Source organism: Numenius arquata, chromosome 17 (genome assembly GCF_964106895.1).
Source record: "Numenius arquata chromosome 17, bNumArq3.hap1.1, whole genome shotgun sequence".
NCBI lineage: Eukaryota > Metazoa > Chordata > Aves > Charadriiformes > Scolopacidae > Numenius > Numenius arquata.
Genome location: NC_133592.1, coordinates 1,095,191 through 1,115,526, shown reverse-complemented (window position 1 = coordinate 1,115,526; position 20,336 = coordinate 1,095,191). Strand labels below are relative to the sequence as shown.

General features: G+C 48.7%; 1 protein-coding gene across 1 annotated transcript in view; it reads left to right on the top strand.

Moving 5' to 3' along the window:
- The window catches only part of RGS9 (regulator of G protein signaling 9), a 33,410-nt gene that overhangs the window by 7,168 nt on the left and 5,906 nt on the right, over positions 1-20,336 (top strand). Inside the window, exons 3-16 of the mRNA XM_074160045.1 lie at positions 2,011-2,061; positions 2,230-2,336; positions 3,070-3,121; positions 4,243-4,301; positions 4,693-4,769; positions 6,488-6,569; positions 6,972-7,043; positions 12,796-12,825; positions 13,501-13,562; positions 15,860-15,973; positions 16,975-17,090; positions 17,588-17,675; positions 18,179-18,317; positions 19,333-19,418. Of these exons, the coding sequence (XP_074016146.1) occupies positions 2,011-2,061; positions 2,230-2,336; positions 3,070-3,121; positions 4,243-4,301; positions 4,693-4,769; positions 6,488-6,569; positions 6,972-7,043; positions 12,796-12,825; positions 13,501-13,562; positions 15,860-15,973; positions 16,975-17,090; positions 17,588-17,675; positions 18,179-18,317; positions 19,333-19,418 (1,135 nt within the window). The remainder of the gene's footprint in view (positions 1-2,010; positions 2,062-2,229; positions 2,337-3,069; positions 3,122-4,242; positions 4,302-4,692; positions 4,770-6,487; positions 6,570-6,971; positions 7,044-12,795; positions 12,826-13,500; positions 13,563-15,859; positions 15,974-16,974; positions 17,091-17,587; positions 17,676-18,178; positions 18,318-19,332; positions 19,419-20,336) is intronic.

Genomic DNA, 20,336 nt, shown 5'->3' with positions numbered 1-20,336 from the left:
CTGGCTCCTTTCACAGGGCACTGTCGGTACCTCCGCTTCCCCGTTCTCCACAAAAGCTCTGGTGAGGCATCCTCCACTATAAATATTCACACAGATTCTGCCGAAGTTTCCTGCTCCTGCTTTGGTCTTTCTGCAGCACTTTGAAATCCAGAACAAGAACTCCCACTGAAACCAGTGAGCTTGCTCCAGGCAACTCGGCAGACAACGTAGCCAAATAGATTAATTTTTCCCCAGTGTATTTGCAAAGCCCGGTAGGCTCTGGGTGTTGTTTGCCCCATTATTTTTTTTTAAATGAGGAAGCAGCGATGAAGTCAGTTGCCCATGGGTACAGTCAGTCAGTGGAAGGGTAAGGAGAACTTGGCCAGCATCTGGAGCTGGTTCTGGGCAGCACCCTCCATGCCTCACAATACAGACCATATCCTGCCTCACACAGCTGTTATGAGCTGAACTTGGGGAGTGCTTTGCGCCTGCAGGGGAGCTGGCCCGGCCTCCCCTGGCTGTTGGTGAATAGTTAAGGCAGCGCTGCAGAAAAGGTTCCCCTGTGCTGAATATGACTTGCCCCCAGGTTAAGTGCAGGGGGAACAAGTACTTCTCTTGATGTCTGGCCAATGTAAAATGCCACTTCCTAAAAGTCCATGGCTAAATGATGTGGAGAGAAGATGCCCGTTGACGTTCATCCTCATTGCGTGCTGTCTGCATTATTCTGGTTCCTTAACCAGAATTGCTACAAGTTCCCTCTTGCATAAGTTATAAATTCTCGTCAACTTCTGATGGGCAAGTGAGTTCCAGTCTCCTTGCGTGGCCATCGTCACTCTCTAGACTATGATATCTTTAGTGCTGCGCAAGTTCCTTATATACCCGTTGGCTTCTGGGTGTTGCAAAAGAGACTGATGGTGTTTGGTAAGGGAATGGTGAAGACATTAGAGCAGTGGACACAGACCCACTGAAGAGAGCTTGGCTCTTCACGTGCAGGAAGCTAACTGGTTAAATTCAGTGTCAGTAAAATAGCTTACAACAGAAAAGGCAAATAAACCTCCACATTAAATGTGCACCTTTAGGGGAAAACACTTTCAGAGGGAGCTGTCTAGAGATGAGTGATGAGATAATCCTTTAATTTCATCTATTTCAGGAAGCAGCCGATAGGATAAGAGCTCTGAGCCCCTATTAGAAAGTTAAGTCATCACTGCAATGTCAAGAAAGGTCGACATCTCAATCTGCAACCCTAGGGGACGTTTGGAGGAAAAGAGCAATAATTGATCAGGGAATGAGTGCATTTTTGCCCCGTTTAAATGGAAGGAGGTTCATGGAGTATGCCCCCCAGAACATAAAACTAAAACTGCTGGAGGCTCATGCTGACTGTGGGTATGACTGGTCACACTCCAACAAAAGAACTGGGAGAGATTGTTTGTGAATGTAGAAATCTTGTTTCCCTTTGATGCATCCTATGACCCACTACAGCCTGGGTCTGAGACTTGGACATCCCTTCTGCACAGAAAGTGGTGTCTCCTAAAGGACTGGAGAAGACTGGTCACTGGTCTCTTACTCAAACTGAGACAGGACCCCCCTGCTCTGTGAGTCTGGAGATGTTTTGCACTGAATCTTTCAAGATAAGATGGTGCAAAGCAAGGGGCACTTCACCTTCCCTGGGCGTGGAAGCTGTTGCGTTGCTTAAGTCCTTTCTAAGCCAATGATGAGGGTTTAAGTGTTCCTCAGGCCACGTGTGCTTTGCCGTGCCACCCTGAGGTCACCGCCTGCCTCAGGCGCCCTCTCCCAGGGACTGATGCTTGGTCAGGAGAAAGCCTGAACGACAGCGTGGCCAGGGAGAGACCCACAGTGCGTTTTATCTCCGCTTCTTTTGCACGGAGCATTTGAAAGCATGTTTGCAAGAAGGGGTCTGTGCCCTCGGTGAGATTCAGGGTGCAGGGAGGGGTGATGGAGAAGGCTCGTTTTCGCCCAAGGATTTTGGCACACTCCTGATTTCAAGCACCTGACGTTTTCTTTGCTTTACAGGTAATGATATATTGCAGTGGATTCTCCAGCGCTTGCAGATCACTGAGGAAGGTGGGTATCTGTATATAAAAATTGAGGCTTTTCAGCTTTGAGTTGTAAAACTGTAAGGTCTCCATAGACAAAATCTCTTTGACGAATTCTTCTCTCCGTAGCAGCTCACTTTTAAACTCCAGTGTGGTGTTTCTGTGCAATCAAAACGTCTGCCTTCTCCATTTTCAGAGGCGCTCCACCTGGGGGACCTGTTCGTCAAATATGGATACATCTACCCTCTTCAGGAGCCAAAGAATCTCACTCTTAAGACAGACGGCAGCCTGTACAGGTTTCAAGTGAGTTGCATCTTCTCTAAAGCCATTGAGAGGGAGTTCAGCACTAGTTTTAAAAACATTTAGCTGGGGCAATTCCCCAGGGTATAGCCGTGCTGATCACTTAGCGCGCAGGAGAAAGGAGGAAGGGATACAGAGAGAAGCCTCAGGCCAGTTCCCCCCATTCTGTGTGTCAGATTACAGTTCACAGGCAAACTGTGATACTTCCTTCAACTAAATTCGCGTACTTGTTCAACTGTGAAATAGCTGTGCTTTCTTCCAAATGTGTGTTCCCTTCCAGGTCTTAAAGTAGCAAATGGAATTGCTGGTTGAAAATAGAATGATCTGGGGAGACTGAATAATGAATATACAAAAAGCACAGTAATAACAGGATGTTATCAAGGTTCTTGGTTGGACTGTTTCCACTACCATGAGAAATTAGGGTACCCTGGCTCCTGAATGAGGAGTCTGGTTCCCACATGGTGCCAGATGGGGCTCCAGCATCCCGGTCTGAGTGCTTAGGCAGCAGTGAGGGGTTGGCCATGGTTGTGGATTTGACACTGGCCATCTGCTGACCCCGAGTCTCCTGCTGGAGCTGGCCCACACCACCGTGGGAGCTGACACCCAGCTGTAGGGAGCCGGGCTCTGAGTGCAGCAGAGGAGAACTTTCCTCTCCCTGCGCTGCGGGTGGTGCTGTGCGCCTCTTCCCCTGAGTTCATGGCTACTGGGCACTAACCAAAGGCTTGTTTTTCTGCAGACCCCCTATTTCTGGCCTGCGCAGAGCTGGCCCGCTGATGACACAGACTATGGTAAGTGACAGCGTTGTACGTGTTTAGGAGGAGTAGTGCAAGCCCTTGTGTTTGTGCGCACAGTCCTGCACGGTGTTTGCTGTTCATCGTATTGAGCTGTGTGTCCACATGCCGCGACCAGCCCTTGCATTTCCTTTCACACTGTTTTGTGAATAATTCTCAGTAATGCTGAACTGAGGGAACGCTCTGGGTGTTACCACCTTGTGGTGGCCTCGAGAGAAGGCGCTTAAGCTTCTCTTAGGTTCCACTAAATCCATCGACTGGAACACGTCTGAGATACTCTGCTGGGCAGGGAGACATTAAACACAAGGTTAGATTTCCCTGAGTAGTTAAGTGTGTTCCTGGATCTGAGCCCAAGACACTCTTCCTGTAGATTTGGATCAAGCCCTGCCTTCAGGGATAGTTTGTTCTTTATATAATGCACAGTGGCTCCCACTATTTCCTGATGGCTCTTTCCATGTCAATCTTTTGTTGCCTTTATAAGGCTTTTTATTATAGGGGTGGTCATGAAAGTTGGGCTGATCGGCTTGGTTTGCTCCTGCGGGCTGGTGCAGCTCACAGACTGACTTGTTTATACCAAGATTGTCCTCTGTGGCTTTTATCTACATTACGCTGTAGATCTTCTGGAGAAATTAAAAGTGCCTGCGTTTAGATTGGAATGTTTTTAATAGAATTTGGAACAAAACATTGGCCCGTGTTTGGAAAACTTGGAGGTCAAACTCTGAATCATAGAATGGTTGGGGTTGGAAGGGACCTTAAAAGATCATCTAGTTCCAACCCCCTGCCATGGGCAGGGACACCTCTGAAGACACCTCTGAAGAACCTCAACATCTTAAAGATTTGGTCCAGAATCCTTTGACCAGTGAACCCCTGGCTGAGCTCCCAAGGGAGGGGGCACTGCTGGCAGAAGGCACACACTGCTCCCAGCCTGGGCACCGGCTCCTCAGGCGTCAGCGACGAAGTGAAGGCACCAAGTTCATTTTTCTTCAGTGAGCTTTTGTGAGCTTGGAGCTTGTGCCTGGGAAGATACTGTAACAAAGATTCATGCGTTTGTCCTGTGGGTAAATTTTTAATTATTCTTGGATTTGTTGGTCTAAGCTTAATTGCTTCTCCTTCCACAGCAATTTACCTAGCAAAGAAGAACATTAAGAGGAAAGGGATTTTAGAAGAATATGAAAAGGTAAGGAGTTGTTGTACTTGCTCCATTGTGAGCCCCTCGTTTCCTGTAGCTTCAGCCCTCTGTTGCTAATGAGCACAGCATGGCAAAAATCACCTCTTCAATTGACACCTTACTCCAGCAGCGTCAAAAGCCAAAATTTTGGAAGTGAAAAAGTGGCCAGTACAGGAAAATACTCTGAAGTCAATGATAATTTTAGTGGGGGTGATTGCTCTCCTTGCAGTGGTATTTTTGAATTGTTGCAATTCATGTAATTATGTTCAGAACAATCCAGATTCCTTGGCTGGGTTGCCAGCCTGCCCCAGTTGAGCTATGAAGAGTCAAGAAATCCCTGGCATGGGAGCGCCTTGTCCAGAATTTTCACACTAACTGCTTTTTTTAATTTTTATTCCAGGAACATTACAACATGCTCAATCAAAAAATAAACTACAAGTGGGATTTTGTTATTATGCAGGCCAAAGAGCAATACAAGTGAGTTGTCTTGTGTTCCCTTACTTGCATCACTGGGGAGGGCATGAGGAGGCAGAGCCTCACTGTCTTGGTACACAGTTAAATTACAGTTTAAAAACATAAACTGTAGCTTTAAAATAACTTGCAAGTGCCCCTCAAGATTGTGAAACAAACCTGCCTTTCCTATCAGCTTGGGGTTCCTCCATCTAACGAGGAAATGCTGTTCCCTTTGCACTCGAGAGTGAAGCATTTCAGTCGTTTTGGAATGACCGGGCGCCTGCTCGCGGAGCTTCGCCCTCGCCCGCTGCACCCACGTTTCTCTCCCCGTCTGGCATTTCTCCGCCGAAGACATGAATCGGTTTGTGAGAGAGGGCAGAGACGGGGGTGGGTGCCTTTCCTGCCAGCACACGCGTGTGCCTCTTTGCAAATGGTTTTTGCACATGCGTAAGTGTGCAAGGGGAGGCTTAGCTTTTGCACCTGAAGAAGCTGATGCTGCTGCGTGTGAGCCCTCGTTAGAGACAGCTTCTTGTAGCTCAGGGTTGTCCATGAGTGTTTGTGGATCAGGCCGCTGGACTTAGGACCTCTCCTTGGTCTGGTTCAGTTATTGCTTGCACGTGTCTCACAGCTGAACTGAACGGCCTGAATCAAGAAGCGGTAAATGTTCCCAGCAGGGACTTCTGGAAAAAACTCTGAAGCACATACTTAGGCACCCAGCCAGAATGACATGGCTTGAGGAGCTGAATCCTTCAGATTCCCAGGAAAGTGAACACAAGGTGGGATTACTCCTTTGGAGATAGGATCTTTCCTACTTCTCTGTATTCCTTTTACCTTTTTTTTTTTTTACCCCCCAGTATGGCAGGCACTGCCTCTGCTGTTCGGCAGCGTTTGTCTTCACTGGGACGGTCGCCAAGTCGTCAGAATACAGCTCATCAGATAACTGTCTCATTAAACACAAGACTGTTTTTCTTGTAAATTGAGGTCAGACTTGGGCTAAGAGATGCCAAATACAGTTTTAAAGTTAGATACCGAGACTGTGTCTGAACGAGTAGATTAAACACGTCTGAGGCTGTTTGATGGTGATGCTGGGGCAGACTGGTGCAGAACAGCCCGCATCCACCCTGTTAACCACAGCAGGGTGGCCACATGCAAATGCTCCGTTGCCCATGCTGAGTCCCAAACTGTGCCCAGGAGTTGTCTGGGAAAGAATTAGTTGGTCCAAGCCCAAACCATGCTGGTGCTTCTTCTATTTAATAGTAGAGGTGATTTGGGTTTTGGTGCCTGGGAACGCTGCTTGGTACCATTTCCAAATCATTTTTGTGAGAAATGCCCCCCCTTTACTGGGAGACGGGGGTGAGACGTGGCGGGGTGTATCTCTGTGTGGCAGTCCTCAGATAGCGCCTGGGGACATCGGAGATGGATAAGCATGAGGCAGCAGGACTGACCGCAAGTGGCGGGTTGTTAGCATAAAACTCCACCAAAGGGCTGTCTGTCTAATCAAAAGAGGATGTGTCTGCTCCCAGCTGAGCTCAGGAAGACGATGATTTCTCAAAAGCTACAGTCATGTGTGGCCATGTGAACAGTGTGAGCTGCAGACCAGAGTTAGCCGAGGTGAGATGTGGTCAGGAGGCTGCATCCAGGGGGAGACTGGAGGTGTGCCCACTTTCTCATCCCACTGGTTTTGGGAGAGCAAAATTCTTGAATTCCCCTGGTAGAGTTAAATCCTATTCTTGGCTTTGCAGGGCAGGGAAGGAGCGGAAGAAAGCGGACAGGTACGCCCTGGACTGCCAGGAGAGAGCCTACTGGCTTGTGAACCGAACTCCCGTAAGTAGAGGATGGTGGCCTGTGGCTTTAGTGCCTCAGTGGTGGCCTCCCTGCAGCCACCTAGGAGAAACCCCCACATGCTGTGGGCATGGCTGTGGGCATGGCCTCTGGGCTGTGCACCCTGTCGCTTCTCCTTGAAGGGTCAGCCCAGGCCTGCCCCAAGCCCACACCTTTCCCCTTGGTTGCTCTCAAAGGCGCAAGGGAGGAAGGTCCGGCTGCAGCAGCCACCTTTGGAGGGGAGCGATCCCAGATCTGGGGGGCAGAGTTCCCCCAGTGCACTGCTGCTGGCACTGTGGGCAGTGGAGCCCTTTGGAGCTCAGGGGTCTCCTCATGCATTTGTGTGAACCACAAACATCAAAAGAAATGAGTTTCGAAGCTATTGACGTTTCTTGTTCACGACAGCCCGGCATGCTGGACGTCCTAGAGTATGGAATAGACCGCGTAACGGATCCCAATGAAAATAAGGTAAACCAGGTGAGACAGGTTTTTGTTTCACACCTACTGGATTTGTTTGGGAGGACCCAGACAACGTCCCTGGGACTGTGGGTCTTTGGGCACCGTGGGCTGAGCGAGACAGCTCAGCGGTGACAGCCAAACAGGCCAGAAGTTGAAGCCGTCTCATTGTCCAGGGAGTGGGGAACCTCAAAATAGGTTTGGCAGCATCTTCTGGCTTGAAAATACTTTATCAGCTGTCTTGCCACACCAGTCAGTGTCAGTGTTTAGCTACAGGATGTGTTTTCTCTGCTGGTGAAGCGGAGTTAAGGAATCCTCTACCTCCAGATGCTTGTTGCTGCACTTTTATTAGTGCTGAATGAACTCTGCCTGGGGTAGAGGCTTAGAGGAAAGATCCAGGTTTAAAGTAAAATGACAGAATATGCCCCAAATGGTAACATGTGGCAAGAAAAAGGAGAAGCTGGTGTAGGAGACACAATATGTTGCGCAAGAATGCATATTGTATAGCTGGACCGTAAAGAAATGGAATTAGTGAACAGAGACTGTGGAGGCTGTAACTGGGTGGGACTGGTTCAGAGTCCACAGTAAGACACATGCAGTCGGTGGCCGAGGAGCTGGAGCTGCTCTTCTCTTTCTCCATCACTCCTTGTAAGCGGTTTTGCATTTGTGTACTTAATGGTGTTCATTTGGAAGTGAAGTCAAAGCATCTCCCAGCAATTAAATGCAAATGTTCTTGTGATCACACTCGCTGTATTCCCACAACTTCTTATTTTTGTAACAGCCTTTAAACATCTCAACAGCCAGAGGCAGGATAATTGCTTTGGCCAACTGTGTTCTGTTGCCATAGAGACTGAAAATGAGCAAAATGTAGGGTTGGGGTGTATTTTATTTTTTCTTGCTGTAAGTAGCAACTGCTGAAAGCCTTTTTTTTTTTTTTTTTTTTTTAAGAGAAAAGTTGTGGAGGGAAGGGAGAGGGATGGAAAAGAGGAGTAAGCCAACTTCCCACCCACGGTTTTACAGCTGACATGGAAGGAGATTTTAAGTTTGCAAACGGCCTGAAAGCCCGTAGCCGTCTGCCAGCTGTGTGGTAGTGCAGAGGAAGTGAGCTGAGGGATCTCCGTTCAGTTGCCACCCTGGACATGAGAGACATGCTTCCTCCCATCAGCAGAGACTCCAAGGAGGGCATGAGGCAAAGGACACCAGCTTTGGGGTGACTTCACTGCTTTTCTCCTTTAAGCTGATCTCTGAGCTACGCCTCCTCTCTGGAGCCTGAGCTGAAGAGGGAAGGTTCTTCTTGCTCCTCTTTTTGCTTTTGAGAGAGTGATTGACTGCACAGGAGGCAGCCAAAAGCCCATGTAGAGCCACCTTCGGACTAGCAGTTGCTTTTTTTTTTTTTAATTTCTGCAGGCTGCTCTCACAAACCCCTGTGGCTCAGCAGCCTTTGGTGAGCGGAAAGGATGGCCCAAGCTCTGCTGGTAAATGCTGAGCTGGATGGTGTTTGTTGGCCGTATCTTACCCCTGCTGAAGGCAGTGCAGGGTTTTATCGATGTTTTCTGTGGGCCCAGACTCTGGCTCTGATATAGGTGAAATGAGAGCAGAAGATGAGTGCATGAATCCAGCACCCATTTATTTGATCTGTGTCTCCGTTCCCGCTCAGTCTGTCTTCACTTTGTTGGCCAATTAGTTTTCTTCTATCTTGGCATCCGAGAAAGACAATATTCCTGGTGATAACAATTTCTGACATCAGAGTGATTTTTTTGAAGCTGATATTGGCATGAACATCTCTCTCTCACTTGCCTCAGACCCTTTGGTGGGCTGCTGCCCCCCTCATTGATAGAGTCCTCTAGGGATAAACAGCTGCTCAGCCAAACATTGTGCTCCTTTGAGAGGGACTTTCATTGCTGACCCATGGGCTTCCCTCTCCCTCAGAATGACTCAGGAGTTGGGCAGGAGGAGTAAGGCAGAGGCAGCCGTCCATTGAACAGCTAATTAAGGGATGCTTTAGCCTTTTGTAACCCCCGTCTCAGGCTCAGGATGGAGCCTCACTGCTCAGTGAGTTACCAGGCAACTGCCAGAGCCCTCTGACTCCTGCAGGTACGCACTCGGCTTTTGTAACCAGAGAGTCCTTCCGAAAGGTGCTTTAGCTTAGCCAAAAATCACTGCGCCTGGTTCAGGGACTACTGAACGAAACGCCCTGGCTTGTTGTACACAGCAAATCAGCCAGCGATCATTGTCGTCATTGCTGGCCTTTCATTTCATGAGCCTCTGTCAAGTTGGCTGCCTGATAAATGTCTAACTTCTGCTGCACCCATCACAGCTGTTGAAATAACAGGCTCGGAAGCAGATGAACAAGGGAAAACCAGCAATTAGAAGGAAGCTGGGCCTGTGGACTGTTACAGGTGTGATTTCCAGCTGCTGGGCTGGCAGCCGCACGGTGGGGATGGATGTTGAGGTGAACTGGTGCTAGGCTCAGAATTTGCCTCTGGTGTGCAGGGCTCTCAGCGTGTGGGGAAAGGCCGGGATCTGCCCCTGAGGAGAGGCGTTGGTGTGCGCAGAAAGAGCTGTGTGTGCCGGGGTGCTGTTGTTTGCGTGCACAGGCAGAGAGCACCGCAGCATTCGGGGCAGAGCACGGGTGTGATTTGCAGTGCCCTGGTCCAAAGTGAGCTCTGGATAACAGTGGCCTGTGCTTGGCTTGTTCCTCACCCCAAGCTCCATCTGGGCACACATACAAAAGCTGTTGTCCAGCTGCTTATGGCCTCTGTAAACACGGAATGATGGCCAGAGAGGCAAAAACATAGTGACCAGCGTCTCCACAGTGTGGTTGGGATGACCCACACGGAGAGCAGAGAGGTCCATGCCAATGGTTAGCTGGAAATCAGCAGATGTCCCAGCTCTCGTCGGAGCTTGTGGCTTCAGCCGTGTGGATCGGCTGCAGGCACGGGGCTCTTGAGCAGATCCTGGCTGGCTCCCAGCTGAGCTCTGCAGCTCGTGGGGAGCACTCGGCTGGGGGCAGCGGGGTGTGACGAGGCTGTTTGGGGTGTCCAAGCACCACTGCGTGTCCTGGGAGGAGGATGTTTAACAGCACACGGCACTCGCCTGAGACAGACCAAGGTCTTTCACTAATTGCCATTTTGATTTGAAGCCTGCAGGGCTGGGGAGCTTATCCACGGTAATTGCGATAAGTCACTCATTAAGGGCATTGCAAAATTAATCTCATTATAAGAAACGACTCCTTTGTTCCAAATATTATTTCCTTCCAAACGAGGGTGGTACGAGTACTTTGGCATTGCTGCTCTCAGTGTCTGAGGATAAGGGTGGCCAGGATGGTGGGGACAACTGGCAGTGCTCAGTGGGACACAGAGAGTATTCACGTCCCTTGTACCAGCAGCGAAGCTGGAAACTGGTGATGGAAGCACTGTTGGAGAAAGGGAAACGAAATGATGTGCAGCTCTGGGGTGAAATAGCTGAGATCCTTCCCAGTTACTGTGGATTTGAGAACTGGAAAAGGCTGAGCACAGCCAGCACCTGCAGCCCTCAATGGGGTGTTCAGTGCTGGGCTCCTCTGTGATTCCGCTCCAGTTCAGTGTGTGCCACCGGGCAGGGATGCTCCCTTCTCGTGCCGTAGCCCCCTTTTCCGAGCAAGCCTTGGCAAATCCCCTCCCCACCAAAGCCCTTTGGCTTTCCCAGGGCCAGCTGTCCAGGGCACTGACCTACATGTGGCAGGAGGGGGTCCTTTAAAAAAAAAAAATCTCCTTGTTTGCAGACATGGCACTAGCATTGATTTTTACTCACCCACATATAATTTTTCTGTTGTGATGGCATTTTAATTCATGCCTTTCTTGCTCTGTATAACGTTTAACTTACTGTGGTCTTTTTCTCTTTCCCCCCAGCTGTTTGTGTCGTGTGTGTGGTGTGCTGCCTGCCTCTAAGATCCCTCTAGAAGATAACACAACTTTAGTGCCACGTGAGCTGCCTTCCAGCCCTTGTGCCAGCACCCACCTCTGCTCGCCCCACTGCGTCTCAGTCTGAGGCACCCGCTTCACAAAACAGAGGAAGAAATGAGGGGCCCTTTAAAACCACCTAATGATTTTAACATGTTGATTTTCCTAAAGCAATACGTTGATTTTCCTAAAGCAAATGCCCCAGCCACACTAAAGTTCCCTCAAACGGAACAGTTCAGCTGGCATTTGTAAATCTGATGGGGCCTGGTTTGTATCTCTGGTTCCCCAGGGAGATAGAGAACTCCTGTTGTGCAGGAGATAGCTGGCCTGAAACAGAAACAAAGTTCTCTAAAGAGGACGCTTCTAGGACAGCAAATGCAGCAAGTTAATCTGCACAAGCAGGTGGGGATTTTTTTCCCTCCCATTTCTACAGTCTGTCTGAAACAATGATGACACTGTAGAAGTGGGGTTAGAAATGGTGCCTCCGTGGAAGCTGGCCTGGCGTCGGGTACAGCTACAGCATGAAAAGCTGTTCTTTAGTCCGTGTGTCCTCCATCATTTATGAGACATGCCAGGAGGCTTTGAATCAGCCAGAGAGGCCGTACAGCCCTGTGGCCAGTGACCCTGTTGGCCAAGGGGATTTTCCTCCTCCCGATGTGTCAGCCCTTGCCCCCTTGCACCCGGTTCCTCCTGTGTGGCCAGCAGAGCATCGCTGCTGCTGCAGCCACTGTTTGCTTCCCTGTTTGTCCCTGCTGAGGTTGTGCACTGCAGGCATTCAGAGCAGGTCATGGTATTTCCAGCAAAAAAGGCTTCCTCCTGTTGCAATGGCACAGCCAGGATTTCTGTTAGTGCTGCCCTGGCCAGGAGAGGTTTGTGTTAAGATCAGATGGGCTGGCTCCATGGTAGCACTGTACAGAGCGGCTGATGGCTGCATCTCGGGCTCCTGCTGCTGAACTGGTGAGTGCGCCCTCTCAAAACCAAGTGTCGGCAAAATGTGCTTATTTTTCTTCCATATAAAGAATAGCTTCTCTCTCCTGAGCAGACTAGTGACAATGGTTAAATTGCAAAAGCAGATCCGCACCAGTGTCCCCACGATGGTCCCCTCACAAAGCAGCCGTGGGATGGGTGGCAGCCACAGGGTTAGTTTGGTAGAACAATTCTGGGATGCAGATTTTGTTGGCTAAAACAGGAGATGAAGGAAGAGCTGAAACACTGCATAAGCCTTTAAAGGCTTGCTGAGAGCATCCCTGCCTTAGTCTGTCGTTCCTTCTCCCTCCTCAAGTTTATTTCACACCAAGTAACTGTGCTTCAAAGGAAGCCGTGTGAATAAACACCCTGCAGTTAATTTCTTGCCTTCAATTGCTTGCTCATTTGTGGATGACATGTAACATAGGCTGAGTTATTCAAATCACAACATAAGCAGCCTTTGCACAGCAGATACTGCTTCTGAGGCTTTTAATTGTGGTGTTTATATTTTGCAATGTGTTGGTTCCTGTCTCCTTTAGCTAATATTGAATGATCTAATCTGTGTCTCGTAAACGAATCTATTTTAGCTCCATTAGAGTAACCCCTTAATTGAAGGCATACAGGCAGCCTGTGATGGAAGAAGCAATGCTAAACAGTAAATACAGCTAATGGAACGATTTACGGTGTGTGGATGCTCTTAGCTTTGATGATACCCTGATTAGCTGAGCTGCTGTGTTTGATTTTAATTGTAATGAGAATTAATTGGAGAGCGCTGCACAACGGCAGCCCTGCAACAGTGTTTTCACGTCTCAGAAAAGTGAAAGCACCCATCCCAATTTAATGATTTTTGTTTCTTTATTTTACAGAAAAAAACTATGGATGTTTATAGGAGAGAGGTAAGTGGTCCTTCCCTCACTCTAGGTGTTCTTCCCGTATGTATTGCTTACATCAGTCTTGCATGGGGGCTCGAAGCCCCCTTTGCAGGGGATAAGCTGTTCTGAAAAAGCCTGGGTTGGGCTGGCAGAGTCTCTGCCCCGTGGAGCTTTTGGTCAGTGTGCTTTTGGGACATTTCCTGCCTCTGCACCTCCCGCTGCAGGCAGCCAGCAGCTCTCCCAGGGACGGGAAGGCTCGGGCAAGGACAGACACCAGGGATAAAATCCAGTAGATCAAAATTAGTGGTGGGGAAATCGTAGGAGATACATCCAGTGGCGCCAGTGTAGAGACAGCCAAGGATCAATGATAATTACATGCTAAATCATCCAGAGTATTTGTAGGTGCCTAGAATGGTAGCTATTATCCATTTTTTTATATAGCACGGGGAGTGCTTTTTAATTACTTGCACACTGCAAAATGCTCTTCTGACACTTGCAATAAGCTCAGTGAGAACAGCCATTTTACTAAGACAGTTTAGGGATTCTCTGATTCCTTGGACATCCGATAATTAGAGAAGAAGCAGTCCCTGTTGTAATTAGCCTCACTACCTGGGAGAGGGCATGTTTGAGGTTCAGATTAGATGGTCTTGTCTTCACATCTCCGTGCTTCTAACCATGGACATGTCTGATCCCTCTCAGATCATGTACTATCAGCAGGCCATCATGAAGTCCAGAGTGAAATCTTCTGTCTCTCTTGGAGGGTAAGTCCTGATTTCCTTCTGTCCACACATTAGTTAGTCTTCAGCACTCATCTCCTAATGAGATGATTAAGTTATCTGCTCCAGCAGCTGGTGACTCAGTCGGAGGATCGATGTGGTGGCCACATGCAGCGTTGTTTGTGCTGTCTGGGCTGTGCGTTGTCTGGGCCAGGAGGCACAAGGCAGAGGAGGGGTCAGAGTCCCACTCATGATGAAGACTCCCTCCGGGAGCTAAGGAGAGCTTTGCTGGGAATGTCTGTAGAGGAGCACCAGCCTCTCGGTTGAGATTCCCTCTGAAATCAAGAGATGTTCAGACTGGTGAGGACTGGACTGTGGCTCCTGGGGCCCAGCACAGCTCTGCCGTCTGGAAAGCACCTGCCTGGAGGCTGCCTTGTGAGGCCGCAGCAGCGTGTGTCCTGTGCGGGATGAGTAACAACGGAGACAGACCGACCCTCCTCTCCCTGGTCCCCGGTTGGACTCAGCCCCAGCGAGTGTTTGTGCTCGTATGGTGGTGGTCACCAAAAGGCAGCAGAGCTGGGGAAGCCTCTGGTTATTCTGTATTATGAAGGAACACACTCCATGAACATCCAATCAATTAATTAGCAATTCCTCTTCTCAGTGTGAGCATTTCCTGATCAGATTCTTGATGAAGCCAGTTAAATGCAAAGTCCTAGCACTAGCCATTAGTGCATTTGCCACAGGCATTTCTTACCTGGAATCCTGTGTGCTGGCCAGTTGCCTGGAGGTACAGTCATAGGACCAGTCTGGTTCACATAGTCATCACCACCCAGAGATTCATATCCAATCTGAGATAAACGAGGTGCTCAGGCCTGTTCCCTGGGAGAAGACAGTGGTGGATGAATGAAGTGGGAGGAAGACTCTGGGAAGCAGTGCTGTCTTCAGAGAACCACGATTTGCCAGGCACCAGCAGTTCTGCTCATTTCACCCGTCACTGACTCCCAGGTCACTTAAAACTCTCCTGCCTCAGTTTTCCAAACTGTGAGCTGGAGCTGAGGACACCCGAATACCTTCCAGGAGTTTTGTGGTCCTTAACTGTTTGGCAATGGACCTTTAACATGTTAGTCCTAATCTTCTGATGCATAACACCTATCACCTTGATGAAAAAGTCCTCAGGAGATTTGGATCTCCATCTCAGCTGCGGGATTGGGTCCAAATCAAATGATTGTTGATGAGGATAAGAGCAGCAGCCAGATAGCATGCAGTCATCAGAGCATTGCATTGATTTAGGAGGAGCTGCAAAGCACTAATCGTTAAAAGGACAGAGCAGTGTGACTTGAGTTGACAGGTTTAGATTTGTAGCTTGATTAGAATATATGGATTGGAGTGAGTTATGCAGGTGCTGAATGCCTTGGCATTTCCAGTGAGAAGGCAGGATCAAGCACTTTGGTGCCAAGCCTGTGGTATGCTTTGTGCAGCAGTGCTGTATAATTGCAGGATCTGTGCCAAGGTGCCTGTTAGCAACGGGTCCTTGGACAGTGCTCTCCCAGCTTCGAGCACATGAAAGCAGTTTGGCCTGGAAGGAATTTTAAACACAGAAACCAGATGATTTTTTCAAGAATGAAAAAGGGAGGAGAAAGCTAAAATTCCAGGACATTAGTGAAATCGGTTGTAATTACAAGTCTGGCCAACTGAGAAGGTAGGAGAAGTGTTTGTCTGGTTCCTGCTGGGATAGAGACATTTTTGCTTTGTGCCAAGCCCTCAGAGTCATTTGCAGAGGAATGAGCTGTGCGGTAGGTAAGCGGAGGATTGGAGAAGCCGGGCTGTGCCCTCAGCGCTCCCTCACCTCTCCTGCAGCTCCCTGGGCTCTCCCACGCCCCACGGGAAGGCTGCGGAGAACCCACTCTGAGCAAATACTTATTTTCCTCTTCTCTGGCACTTTCCTCTCTGTAATGTGTGGCAAAAGCATCTCAGCATCCGGCCTTTTCCACTTGGTTGGAGAAGGAGATAAAAGTCGTTTGAGGGCTTAGTCGCGCTTCCTTGAAATGAAGAGGCAAAAGGAGGGGATGGAAGAGAGTCTTGTATCTCCCCGCGCTTGAACTGACAAATTCACTGCTTTGAAAGACAACCAGGAGATTATTGTTTGGGAAATGGGAAAGATGAACTGAGCTGATGAATTTTTCTCACAAGGCAGGGGCCACATTCCAGACCCCCGTGCTGATAGGGCTGCTGCTCTGAATTCAGATGTCTTTAGCCTGGGCAGCTGTTTATTTGGTTGTGCTGGGGGTGGCTGCCATTCTGCCTGCAGATTAATGTTGTGATTTTGTTGGATTTACTCGCAGGCTTGTGAAGTACTCTGAGCAGTTCCTCTCCAATGATCCTATCCTGTCTGGATGTCTCCCCAGTAACCCCTGGGTAACAGACGACCCCGAGTTCTGGGATCTCAATGCAAAGCTGTATGTATTTGTATTCTTTTGCCAGCTTGTGGTTTATGCTGACCTTTATGCCAATAGAAATCAGAAAAGGGAACCGCTGATTTCGTCATGATATCTGGTCTCTGATCACGGGCAGGGAAGCGTTCCCTTTCTGACGTAGCTTGGCCATGCTAAAGAAACTGTCTCTTGAGAATACTCCACGCTGAACTTCCAGCATTATTTTCTTCAAGTGGAGCCTTCCTTAACATCACAGAAATTCCTAGACTGATGGTGGCAGTATGTGCTCAGCTCCTGCTGAGGGGGGTCTCATCCTCCCCTTGGATGAAAGTCCGCTTTTACTAGTGTAGGAACGGAATATGGCCAATTATGCTAAGGTATAGCGCTTGGCTTAGCGTTAACCTGGCTAAATTAGGTGCTGCCAATGGTGTAGCAATTCAGGGTTCAACCCCTGGCCCTCGGTCTTTGCTCACACCTCAGGCAGCTTTCTTAGGAGGGAGTTTGGGTTGAAGGCACATACTGGCTGTCCCTCCTTTCTCTGAGGTCTCCCTTGGTTTTCCATTCGGATAGTATTTGCTAATTACACAGTGGCATCTCTGTGCTTGAAGCACTCAGTGTGTTACTGGTTCTCATTTGAGACCAGCAATCCTGTTAGAGTGATAATATTCCATTAGACAGCCCCAAAGGATACCTTCACAGAATGCCTTTATGAGAAGCAAAGCTTTGGGCAACAACCAGTGCCTCCTCCAGAACAGGACTGAGTCAAACCTCCAGCAAAGCTGGGCCGTCATTGTGAGAGCAGCATAAATCCGAGATAAATCCTCATCCCACCGTGTACTGAGTTGTTTAATTACAGCTTGCTTACTTAGTGGGCTGACTTCGGGAGCTCATTACAGCATTCTGGAAAACAGTGAGTGCTGAGAAGTCTCTTGGCATTCCAGCAAAGGGCATTTTGGTTTTAATTAATCTGCCAATTAGATGGGCCACATGAAACTGGCAGTGCTGTTTGTTTTCGACCCATGCAGAGTGGAAATCCCCACCAGAATGCGTGTGGAGCGATGGGCCTTCAATTTCAGTGAGCTGATTCGGGACCCGAAAGGTCGGCAGAACTTCCAGCTCTTCCTGAAGAAGGAGTTCAGCGGTGGGTCTGCTGCGTCCATCCCTTTGTCCCTGCCTAGGCCACCCACCAGGACAGAGCGTGGTGGGAATCCAGGCCTGTGCAGTAGGTGCTGTGAGCTGAGACAGCAACAAAGTCACGAAGTAAGGGCAGCAGAAGTGACTTTGGAGGCAGTGGCTGTGCAGCCAGTGCGTGCAATACCATCTAGTGGCACAGGACACAAAATACAGCCCAGGGCCCTCCCAGTGCGCGGGGACTGGTGGAAACAGTCTGGTTCCAAGCTGGAACCGCCTGGATTCACAGGCTCTTACAGGTGACATCGTCCCTGAGCAGAGGACAGGGGAAAGTTGTTTTCCTCCTTCAGTCCCAAGGGGATTTTCAAGGTGGCTGTAAGAATTGGAGAGGCTGAATTGGGGGCCAATGCATACCGAGTCAAACAAATTCAGTTTAGGAGTTAATAAATGGGATTGTGTTTTCCTCAATCTCGCTCTCCTTGTTTCTCCCGCATCCTTGTTTCGCAGGAGAGAATCTGAGTTTCTGGGAGGCCTGTGAGGATCTCAAGTATGGAGACCAATCCAAGGTCAAAGAAAAAGCAGAAGAAATTTACAAGTGAGTGTGATAATTCTGCATTCTTAAACTCTTTGTACAGGAGTCCCATCACCGTTCTCCATACGTTGTCGTTCTCCACACGATTTATTCCTGAGACTTTTCTTTGTAAGCTGCCATCAACTGTGGCAGTCCTGTGTCCCCATGTAGGACAGGAGCTTTTGAAGATGAAAGCACAGGTGTTGTTTTGTTATAGTTACTTTTCCTCTCTGTTCTCCACTCTACACCATTTAGGTCTTAGCATGTAATTTAAATAGAAGTGTGGAATAGCAAAGGCCTTGAGGCTGCCACAGGGAGAGTGGGCTAAAATTTGGTTTATATTGTGTGTTACCAGTGCAATAGGAAGTGACTGCAGGTCACACTGCTGAAAAGGAGATTGACTGTCCAAGATCAGGACAGCAAATTGTAGTGGGGAGCTGAAAGGACCTTTCCTTTCATGTGTAGACAGAGGAATCTCTGGGAATTCTCCAGCTGATAATGGCACTGTTGATTCCTCCTCCTTGCAGGCTCTTTCTGGCTCCAGGAGCAAGGCGCTGGATTAACATTGATGGCACAACAATGGGCATCACAGTGAAAGGCCTCAAGCACCCTCATCGCTATGTTTTAGATGCTGCTCAGACCCACATTTACATGCTGATGAAAAAGGTTTGTTATTTGTTTCCAAAGCCTTAGGGGGATTCCAGTTCTCTGGGCCTTTCCATGCCCTTGTGTGCTATCAGCTGTCACTTTCAAGTGGCCTTTCTTTGAAAATCCCTCAAATTTGCTGACTTAAGCGAGAACTGGTCCAGGCCTTTGTAGTTTGCTGCTTCTTCTTCCCTCTAAGGCAGCATGTCCCCAAGGTGATGAGGGTCAGGTGGCTGCTGGAAGTCCTGCTCGGTTACCAGCTCATTCAAAGCTTGAACAAATCTTTGAATTTTATTCATTTAGTACCACTGTGTGTGTGACAGCAGGTGTCTCTACGGTGGGATGCTTGTATCCAACGGGATTTCAGCAGTGAATGGGAAAGGTAGCAGCAATTGTGATACAACTGCATGAGTTTTGTACCAAGAGCATAATCAGACGTGGCCCATCTCAAGTTTTACTGTTTCTTCACACATTTTTCTGCTGTTATATTGATAGACACCCTTCTTTTAGGTCAGACTGATGCAAGACTGTGGGCTGATGTCAGTGTACCGACATACTGATGTCATGGCTTTCATTAGATCATGGTGGCCACAAATAACCCATAACTCCTCCTTATAGCAATACAAAATGCTTTTAGCAGAGCAGCAGCTAATGCACGTTGACACTGAAAGCAGCAGAACTACACTGATTTTCACCAGTTGCTGAAAAGTTTGGCTCCTGGAACATGAGCACCTCACCTTGCAACGACTGTGAGACACCACGGGCCCAGGCTAAGCTCAGTTCAGACCTTTTTGGTCTGGATCTTACCTGGGAAGCTTTATTGTGAGGTGGGAAATCCTGGGAATTTTACAGCAAGGTGAAAGGGTACTGGTTTAAATAGCTACGTTTGCCTGAAAGATGCAAAGTGCCTTGGGCTGCTTGGGGGAGATTATCTCGTTCCCAGCCTCCCTGGCTCCCGAGCAGCTGTATTTGGTGGTGATTTTAATAAGGGTGTTTGCAGCCCATAACTACCAGTTTCTCTTTTTCCTCCTAGTAGGACTCCTATGGCCGCTATTTAAAGTCTCCAATATACAAGGAAATGCTGGCCAAGGCTGTTGTGCCACAAGAGACTGTCAAAAAAAGGCAAGTGAAACTGGATGTAATTGTGGGGTTTGTTTTTCTTGTTGTAGCAAGGGTAGAAAAAGCCTGAGTTGCAGCAAAATTACTATGATTTAGATGTTTGCTTAATTAAATAAAATTTTTCACTAAAAAGATGCCTTGTTCTGAGACTGATTATGCTGTATGTTTGTGAGCCCTTTGAAAGTGCCTTGTGTGCAGTCAGAATCGATCTGACGACGGCTCAGCTGCCTTGTCTGTTGGGTCTGTTTCGAAAGGCTGTGATTGTTGAATTAACCATGGCTCCTTTCCTGGAAGGAGAGAGCAGCGTGTACAGGGCATGGGAAAACTCCTGCCCACGAAACACTGGCTGCCAGAGGAGACACTGAGCCACCGCAGGGTCCTCCGTGGGCTCTGCTCTGCTTGGGCAGAACCGCCTACCTCCTGCGAAGTGAAGATGACAGGTAGCCCCATGGGAGCAAACAGGATCTTACCTGCGAGTGACTGCTGGCAGAAGGTAGACAGTCTTAGAAGGGGCAGGCTTGAAATGACTTTTTCCTGACCAAGATGAAGGTTGTATAGCAAATTCAGGCCATTTGAACTGCAGTTGCTTCTTAAAGCGGAGTGTGCACTGTTGGGGCCAGACTGGGTGGTGTGCTTTCTCTGTTCCTCTTCCACTCATCCACCCAGCAAGCAAGAAAGGGGAATCATGGACACTATTGTTTCATCTAAAGCCTGTTTTGAGTTGGCAGAGAAAGCCCTCCTGCTGTCTTGCCTGGGGTTTGGTTAGATTTTCCCTGGGCCGCACATCACAAGGTCGCTGGCAGGTGCCGGTTGATGCTGGTGACTACCTTCGTGTTTGTCAGTGCCCGTTCTGGAGACGCAATACGCAGCATCCTGGGTAAGCTAAAGAGCTTGTAGCTCATCCAGAGGCGGTTTAACACT